Here is a 9769-nt window from a genome sequence, read left to right as displayed (position 1 = left end):
GAACTGACGAGATAAAAAAAAAAAAAAAAAGAAGACAAATGACAAGTTTAGCATTCTTTTGCGTACTTATTTATTAATAAGATTTGATAAGGTCCCACCACATGACTAATTTTCAAAAGGTCAAATAATAAATTATAAACTTCGTTTAAAAAAAGAGAAAGGAAAACTGATGGTACAAAGTCCAAAATTTTTTTAATTGCAATTATTCTCATCAAAGTTCACAAGAAAGTATGAAAGATTTGCTTCTAGGCAACTGAGAATGAGATCCACATCTACAAAATTACGCCAAACAGTGAGAATCTTTCAAAAATGAGTCGACTTCAACATTTATCAACTCAAAAAATTAAAAAGGCAACATTGCAGAAGAAAAAAAAATGAATGATCTCTTTCATCAACTCAACTGCACTGGTTGGGTTTGATTGCATAAATAATGAAGAGGAGTAACTTTATTTAGAACAAAATGTATACAAGCAGTTTATGGATACAATTAAAAAAATGGCCATAGTAGCCTGTGCATCCTGTCAATGGTTAGTTTTGGAGTTGGAAGTCTCCCAATTGAACCTGACTAGGGTTCATAATAAGCTTATAAACTAAAACCAGCTCTGAAGTCATTCAAGATGTCTGTCATATCCTCACATATTCCATATCAGATCTGCAATCATCTTCCATTCCACCATCGAAATCGAAATCGAAAAAGCTGCTCATAAGTCATAAATGTTTCTTGACTAGTTCTTGCTCTTCAGTTTTCTTTTCTTGAATGCTGTGATTATTTCGAAATAGTCAAAAATCAGTGTCACAAGAATTTATTGCTTCACTAGGAATGCTCAGAGCATTGGCACCACAAACTTAAGTTCCTGGAGAAGAATGTTGTCAACAAAATAAACATTGTAGGAAAATTATATATCAATGCGAACATATTTCTACACGATTTTTTTTTCCCCAAAAAAACGTAATCCGATCAACTCTTTTAGAATTGATACTCAAAGGTCGATCACTTATCAAGTATTAGTTTTTTGACATTCAGCAGGGCACCTAGCAACCACCTGGGACTCAAGCTAGGGCCAAAAGCCCATGGGGCCCAGGTTTGAAGCTAAATTTTCACTTCAATTATTCTATATCTTGAGTTTATAGTATACAATACCATAGATAAACTTGCTACTTATTTTGAGCACTATTGTGCCCTTATGAGAACTAAAAATTACACACACACACACACACACACACACACAATGTATAAATTCATTTAACAGCACAATAGAACTATGTTACACTATATACATATAATAAAAGTAGAGGGAAAAAGGTAGAATGGGGAAGAGAGAATGGAAGAGAAGAACATTGAGATTAATGTCATCTTGGTGTCACCAGTAACCTAGGCAATAGACCAGTCTATCGGCCTAGTTTGCCCAGGAGTTTTGACTACAATGACAAAACTCGCTCCAATTCATTCCTAGAAGTGAAGATGCCATCTTACAGTTGCACCTCCTTAGCCAATAGGGTCACCTATAAAGCTCTGATTATATGGAGTTGAAAAATTCCAAAAGAACACAGCAGATTTTCAAGTGTATCAGCAGTGGGTTTAAAAACTAGCTCCAACAACCTATCAACTAGCCAATCCTCATTGACTAAATAAAACAAAGATATGAAGAATGGATTGTATCATAGTTATCTTCGCTTACCTCGAGAGTATACGTCTTTTCCTTTTTCCATAAATTCTAGCTTCTTTAGCATGTCAACCGTCATCAGAACCAACTTCTGCTTCTGAATCATAGCATTCACCAGCCATTTCAATTTCTTCTTCATCAGATTCTTCTTCTGCAGTATCATTCTCAGCATTTTCAACCAAATTGTCTAGCTGGGGTAAAAAATCTGCAGCTTTATTTCGATAAACCAACCCAGTTCTCATTACATAGTGAAACTTATCCCTGTGGCGAGAAAGAGGATGAGGGTCCACCAGTCTTCCCCTACGATACCCTTCTCTCAATGCCACAGTTGTTGTCTTGCACTTCAGTGAGAGGTAGAATATCCCAGGGTACCTCGTAAATATTCGAGTAAACTTGTGCGGAAGATTCAAATCCTCCCTCAAGCTCCTCAGGTAATTCCTTTTAGTTTTCTTATAAATAGTCAAGCTCAAAAATTCATGCAGCACACCAACCACCCTTTTCTCCATAAGCTCGCTATTTGGATCAATTCCTCTTGAATCCTCGTAAGGAGAAATATATGGCAACTTTTGAAACTCATCCATCCATGCCTTCACCTTCTTCTGTGCTCCATAACCCCTTGGAAAACTCATAGGGAACTCTAACGCTGCCTTGCCCTTCTTAAATCTCCCATAACCAACAAGACCATTACTATTAGCATTATCTGTGCTCAAGGGTACACTCTTCTCATTGATCTCTTGTAACTTAGAAACCGAGAATTCTTCCTGCCACTGAACAAGTTTCAAACAGTCCAATCCATTTCTCTCCTTAACAACCCGAAATTTTTCTGGATACTTTTTAACTAAATTGCGGTCAAAATCATTAGGCAGCCCCAAGTCCCATTTCAAGGAATGCAACGATTGTACAGGCACCTGTAAACATGTAAAACTATGAGTGGTTAGAAATCCAAAAAATAAACAAAGAAATCTGGTATTTTTTTCCCCCTTTAATAACACCGGATAAAGCAAAGCTTTCTATATGCTCCTACTGTCTGATATAATTTCATAATTAAGTATACACAGAAAATTTTACTTTTGTTTCATAAAGATGTTGACGGGACTTTATGGTGTCCCAACCAGTGTTGTTTCACTATGTTCACATGCGATCCAGGCATAAACTTTTTCTCTCATTTCTCAATTACTTCTTCTGGACTACTATAATTTCAAAAAAGTAAAAAGAAAAATAAATAAAAAAGAAAAAAGAAAAGATTCAAAATGAACTGAAAGTTTGGAAGATAAAAGGTCAAATAAGGCATTTTAGCCAGATATGTTTCTAAATAATATTCTGCATTTTCACCGAGCCTATTGTACATAAATCATATTTGCAACTCTCCAAGTTCAGCAAATTATAACACTCCATAAACACACGAAGAAAATAAAATAAAATAATAAAAAAATTATTCACTACTTAACTTTGTAGGAAAGGAAAGTTGGAGAAATATGCAATGCTTCTTACTCCAATAGCCAAAATAACAAATGGTACAAACCTCAAAAGATAAAATCCTACTTAGCAGTTCTAAATCTAATTAGACATTTTTACATGAATAATATAATGCATAAATAAAATGGGGGAAAAAAGGAAATTTACCACTTTATTCTGGGTCATCATGAGCACTTTGCAAAGCCTCTCCACAGTATCACCTTCGCACTCCTCAAACACTCTCATTTCTCTCTCCTGTAGCATTTGGGCCAATTGTGTAAGCCTGAAACAGGGTAAGGACGGATATTTTGGGTGAGGGTACTCCTCAAACAGCGTAGGGTACCGCCGAATGAAGCGTAGAGTCGGGACAGTGAGGCCCAACAGCTTTTGGGAATCAGAAAGCGATTTTGCAGTTAAGTATCCTGTGGAGGAGCGGGTAATAGCATCTTTTATTAGACAAGCAGCCTTAAGATCTGTTTGGACGTCGATTATATGGTCCAGTGAGCGGTTTTTCACCCATTTTAAACGCACTTTTACTATTGTACGGTGTTGTTGGAAATTGTAATGGGCTGATTTTATGAATGGATGGATAAAGTTCTTTCCCAAGTTCATGAGTATATGAGTGTGGGTATGCTTCTATATTATGAACGTATTAGTTTGTGTTCAAGCGGATTTCAGTATGCCTGTTGGTTGCAGAATGAAGAGAGGGAGGGGGGAGATTCTGTAGATGACGAACATTTTTAATAGGTTATGCAGCAGGCTGGCTAAGTTTATATTTGGGCCTGCTATTTTGATGTGATCTGTACCCACACTTCAATTTGAGGTTTCAAACAAGTGAGTATCAAGGCTGGCCAGCTCTCTTGGTTTTGCGAATTCTAAAACTAAATTTCATGAAACCACAACGACATGCTTGATTTGTGAATCCTGCAAAAGAGTAAAGCTCAAACATATCAAATGCACATTTCAACAAGTGACAAAATAAAGTTCTCAAACTGATTGTTCAAAGCTATCTACAAAAATGTATCATGTAATAACATTTGAGTTACCTGCAATTAGGAAATAATTAGACAAGTATTCATCATCACAGCTATTGAATGAATAATTGGCACTCTTCTTCATTATATATGCAATATACACTAATATACCGAGTTCAGAACAAATTACAATTGAAGATTAGTCTAAAGTGGATTGTAATTCACCTAAAGGAATAATTAATTCTAATTTATACTCCAATTTGACTCACTCTTGCATTTGTTGGGCTGTAGAATTTAACCTTCCAGCCAAGCAATCTCCTTGGACTACTAACACAGGTGGCATGGTTGTACCCACCCAGTATTACCCGTGCTAGTTCATGAGGACCAGCAATGGCCACCATTGGTCCTATGGGTGAATTTGACAGGATTCATAGCAGGAATGAATTTTATTTTTCATTTTTTCCCATCTATTGAAAGCATTACATTATTGACGCAACAAAGTTAAAACTGCTAAAAAAGAGTGATCTATCTGGTTCTATACATTGCTCAAACACAAGAAAGCAACAATACCTTAACAATAAATAACAGTAGGCACTGAAAAATTTTAAATTCAGTATTTTAGTACAATATTCAGCTGCCCAGATGGTTTAATTGCAAGAAGAAATATTTAATCATGAATAACTTTTAGTAACAGTCTTATCTGCATCAAATTAAAAACTGCTAAAAAAAGTGATCTTTCTAGTTCTATACATTACTCAAAAACAAGAGAGCGACAACACCATAACAATAAATAACAGTAGACACTTTAATTTAAATTCAGAACTTTAGCACAATATTCAGCTGCCCACATGGTTTAATTGCAATAAGAAATATTTAAGCATGAATAACTTTGGCTAGCAGTCTAATCTGCATCAAATTAAAAAATGAACTTGCAGAAACTCATTGTAAAAGGCAACTCAATAAAATTTTGTAAATTAAAGCATAATAAGCCCGTTTGGTATTAGATTAAAAATCTACTAAAAATTCTAAGTCAAAATCAACAATTAATTTTAATCACACATTTCATGGACTCACAAATTTTCAACTACACATTTCATCAACTTTTATCAAAACTTACTAAAAATTTGATTTTAATCTAAACCACAATGGCTAAATCTAGATATTTAATTTTAAAAGGTCAACATTGTTAAGATGGATAATCCAAGTCTTCATGTGTTATTTATATTTTTTTTTATATTGTAGCAACATGAATTTTAACCAAAATTTACCCCAACATATAAGACCCCGTTTGGCCCCCATTTTGTGGAAAAATTAATAGGTGGAATAATATTTTTTTGATAAATGAGTGGTTAAAAAAGAAGGTAAAGTTTTCGATTTACGTGTAACATTATTTTATAGAAAATTGTGTGGTTGAAAATAGAAAAGAGAAAAATAAAATGTAATGGAATGAAAATTACTAGGGGGTCAAACGGGGGCATAGTGACATGTTTATTTGAATTTTAAATGGGTCGAATTGCTTGTTTAAACTTTTCAAAATCTATAAGTTCAAGTCTTGAAAAATCTTATTAGATGAGCTCTTAGACCAAGCTCTTTAGTGATCATTATTTTCTTATTTAAAGTTCTAACCTTTAGAATACGAAATCAAGTTCATATCCAATAAGAAAAACACAATAAAATTATATGACCGAGAAATATTACAAAATCCATCAATTCACACAACCACCAATCCTATATTTCTTCAACTCCATTCACCCTAACCCTTTAAAAACTTAATTTACAACACAAATAAATCAATGGAACTTTGGTTCGGTAACCCAAGCTTAACACTATTTTATAAATATAAAGCCCCAAAGCTTCATATAAATTCCATTCAAAAGCTGACAACATCGAAGATTTTTTACCCAAAGAATAAAATACAAAGAAAGCAAAACAATGTTCCAATAACTACAATTCTACAACAAAAGCATAACCAAGCATTCAATCAATACATTACTCAAATTAGCAGACGCTTGTGCAGACAATAGATTGCAATGATAGACGCAGATATTTTGAGTTGGGGGACGGACATAAAAGTTGTGAAAAAATAGAAGGCGATTAGGATTTTACAAAACACAATCACATTAAATCTTCGTGCCTTGTTTCATAGGATAACGTTATTTTTCTGTCTTTCGCTGCTAAAAGGTAAAAATGTCTTCAGCCAAGCAACAATAGAAAGAAATGGATCTCTACTCTAGTTCAACACTAACAAAAGAACGGAAAAAGAAAAGTAACATTACTCAGATGAAATTTTATAGAATACAAGGCGACAAGTGTATAAATGAGATAGATTGCATACAATTTCTGTAGCATAAACTCGATTTCCAATAATCTTTAGCTGAACTTCACAGTCTTTCTGAATTTTAACCAGGGAAAAGACTATGAGTGTCCCAATGCACCTTGAAACTAAACTTAGAAACAAGCAGGCAAGACATGAAGCAGGGGTGGGTGTTGGGATGCTAGGGATACATACAGATCCATGTGAAGTCAAATAATTAGGGATGTCTGATGTCTCCTAAGTGAAGTTCCATGTCATCTGGTATGAACTATATACCAAAAAATTAGAATGCCAGATCATTTAGAAAATGGATAAAGCCATCGCAATTGAAGTTCCTGAATGAGTAATGAAAGGCAATTAACTCAAATTTTCAATTCAATTCAAGTAATCCAAAGGAATAAAATTAACTCAAATTTTCAATTAAAACAAACTCAATACGAATAGAATAAAGGCAAAGCAGGAACTGAAGAGAATGTTGACGCATGAAGGCAATTAGCAAAGCAGCAGCAGGGAACTGAAGAAAATCAACTCATCCCCTTTTACTCTTTTCGTGGTCTCTTTAAATTTATTCCCCAATAAAATTAAACCCTCAAATTACAGAAGAATTGACTGAGAGAAAAACCCCAGTAAATCGCCTCAGTTATACAAATGAAATCACATAATTATGAAACAAATCAAGAGGCATAATTTCATAATCCCCAGCAATTCAATCGCATAATTATGAAACAAAACGCATAATCCCCAGCAACTCAATTTAAGAAACAAATATCAAACAGAAGCCCTCAATTTCAGGTGGGTTTTGCCATGACCATCGAATAAATGAACAGCCAGACAAGAACATTGGCAAAACAGCAACTATGCATCATTTTTTTTTTTTTTTAAGATTTGAAAAATTAGAAGGTTAGGGTTTTACCTTCGGAACAACAGGGATGGACCGCCGCGTGAACGGGGACGTCAGGGAGCCGATGCCGGTGGCGAGGTGTGGTGACGGAGAGCAGGCCTGAGGGGCGGACTGACCGGCAGTGGGGCGAGAGATGGCGATGGCCTTGGTCGCGACTCGCACGGATGGGACTGAAGTGATGATAGAAGAAAATGAATTGGATTTGGGTCCTCAAATTACACAGTCTTCCTGTCACTAGCATGGCGCACGGGATTAGAAATTTATGAAAATAAATTCAATTCAAATTTGGAATCATTTCTAGTATTGATCCACATTTCAAAATTCCATCCCACCAAACAAAGGTTTAGTTTTTCACCATTTCAATCCACCCAAAAAAAAAAAAAAAATGTATTTTACTTCAATATTCAGAAAAGATCAAAACCCCAAGTTGCATAAGTTATCAAAATTAAGAAGAATAAAAATGAAAAAAAATAAAACCTCGGTGGTCAGCTAGAAGTCGCCGGGCCGGGTGTGAAGTGGGTTGTACCGATGTGTACTCCGGCGGCTGTAACTTGAGACTAATATTAGCATGGGTATTTTAAAAAGGAGTAAATTATTAAAATAGTCAACTTTTGACTTTGTATTTACAAAAATGTCATCTTTTTTTTTTTTTTTTTACATTGTAAGAATGTCAATTTTAGACAATTTTAAACATGTTTGTCTTTAAAGATAATTTTAAATACCCTACATGTCCTAATTAAATGAGATTTGACCAATCAAAAAAATTGTATAAAAAATGTGAAATTTCAGTTTACTAAATCATTGATGGAAATAAAAAATAAAAACAGTGAAGAGGGTAAAACAACCCACACAAAGAAGAAGAAGAAACCATTGTTGAAACACATTCATCTCTCTCACACATTCTCCTTTCTCACTGGAATTGTCATCTCTCTCACACATTCCCTTCTTTCACCACCACTGATGAAGACCAAAAGCATTTGGCGAACTCACTTCCCTCCGTCGTACGAACCGGCGAAAGGCGAGATTTTCTTGGCATTCGAATCGTCCAACGCCCAGCCGTCGACAACCGCCGTCAATCCCTCCACTGCCGACGAAGACCATAACTGATATATTGAGGTTGGTGTTTTCTTTATTTTTTTTGCAATTTTTTTAGAAAAAGAGGAAATTTTTCTACATTCATTGTACAATGTTGGCCTTGAGGTAAAATTTTTATACATTTTTGGAGGGATCCATTCTAAAGAACTAATTGTGCTAAGAATGCAAAGATTTAGAACTTTTGCACCAAGATTAAAATGCTTGCACCAAAAATATAAGACGGTCAAAGATTTCTAAACATTTGTACCAGTTTCTTTTACAAAAAATTATGTAAAATTATAATGGGTCAAATTTAGATTTATAATTCTAATAGTTATTTATTTATATAGAAAAGTACACAATTGTAATTATCTTGCATTTAAAAAATTATATATTTGTTCCTCTTTCAAATTTTGTAGTTTTCTTTATTTTGAAGTTATTATCTTGGTTAAATTGAACATCAATGTTTTGTCAGATGTGCTGCTATAAAACATGTTAGACACTCAACTGATGCCTCTTACGCCCGTTTCTATCGTTTTATAGCATTAGATTTATTCACATTTTGGGTTTATTTCAAAGTAGTTTTCATCACTACAAGAAATTGTCAAGGTTGATGAAGGGAAATTTAATATCTTTTGACTTTAGAATTAAGTTCTCATATATGCACTGAACCTTTACTTACATGCATGTTTTATTGGATAGATTTGATATAATGTATTTAAGTATTTGATTCCTGTGTTGTTCCTCAAGTATGTTTCTTCCCTCCCACGTTGTTACTACTTTTATGTCTTTGTTAAGAGAATTCAGCAATATGGCATTCTTTTATGATTCAATGAAGGCATAGGATTGCAGGGCTAACAATTGAGCTTTTCATGGACATTCTTGACAAATTAAAAGACTTCGTGTTTATACCGATCATCATGAGCTAGCTCAATTGGAGAATTTAGGAATTGTACCTCAGTAATCATGCTACATTATTAGGTCATCCATGTCACAAATTGTTTTATCTGCATGATTTTCTCATTTTCCGTAACGGCTTAGACTTGGGTAAATTTTTATTGATTCAAGTATATAAATCTGATCTGACCTGAGGTTTATGCTTTAATTGGTTAATTTAGATTCTGTATTCTTTCTTACTGATCTAATTTTGATAAGGGTTGGGGACAAATTCATTATTGGTCATAGGTTATGTTTGAGATTTTTGAGTCAAATCTTGGCAAAGATTCTCTTATTTGAAAGTGCATATGTCTTAGTATTATCTTTTATTATCATTTAGATGTTGTTGTGGTTTTGGGTACATGATTCATCTCTAAATTAGATGAAGGTAATAGAGATGCACGTGATATAGGTCTAACTATTTCATAATTGTTACATTATGCTGGATCTT

At 34.2% G+C, this 9769-nt stretch overlaps 1 protein-coding gene across 6 annotated transcripts; it reads right to left on the bottom strand.

Moving 5' to 3' along the window:
- Positions 1–366: 366 nt before the first annotated feature.
- LOC111380205 (protein WHAT'S THIS FACTOR 1 homolog) lies at positions 367–7870 on the bottom strand. Of its 6 annotated transcripts, none has more exons than XR_002700147.1 (5): positions 7786–7870; positions 7321–7542; positions 3288–4043; positions 1680–2572; positions 367–854 (listed from the first exon to the last, which is right to left on the bottom strand). XR_002700147.1 is itself a non-coding variant. In XM_023003698.1 (4 exons), the coding sequence occupies exons 3-4, from the start codon at positions 3729–3731 to the stop codon at positions 1733–1735; spliced, it is 1284 nt and encodes a 427-aa protein (XP_022859466.1). In that variant the 5' UTR covers positions 3732–4043; positions 7321–7542; positions 7786–7870; the 3' UTR covers positions 367–1732. The 6 variants fall into 6 exon arrangements, 4 of the variants coding, with proteins under 4 accessions (XP_022859466.1, XP_022859468.1, XP_022859469.1 ...); XR_002700148.1 differs by having other exon boundaries at positions 367–760; XM_023003698.1 differs by having other exon boundaries at positions 367–2572.
- Positions 7871–9769: the final 1899 nt, after the last annotated feature.

The sequence above is a fragment of the Olea europaea genome, unplaced genomic scaffold (assembly GCF_002742605.1).
Source record: "Olea europaea var. sylvestris unplaced genomic scaffold, O_europaea_v1 scaffold2107, whole genome shotgun sequence".
In the NCBI taxonomy this organism is placed as follows: Eukaryota; Viridiplantae; Streptophyta; class Magnoliopsida; order Lamiales; family Oleaceae; genus Olea; species Olea europaea.
Note: the sequence above shows the minus strand (reverse complement) of the source record. Positions and strands in the feature narration are given on the sequence as shown.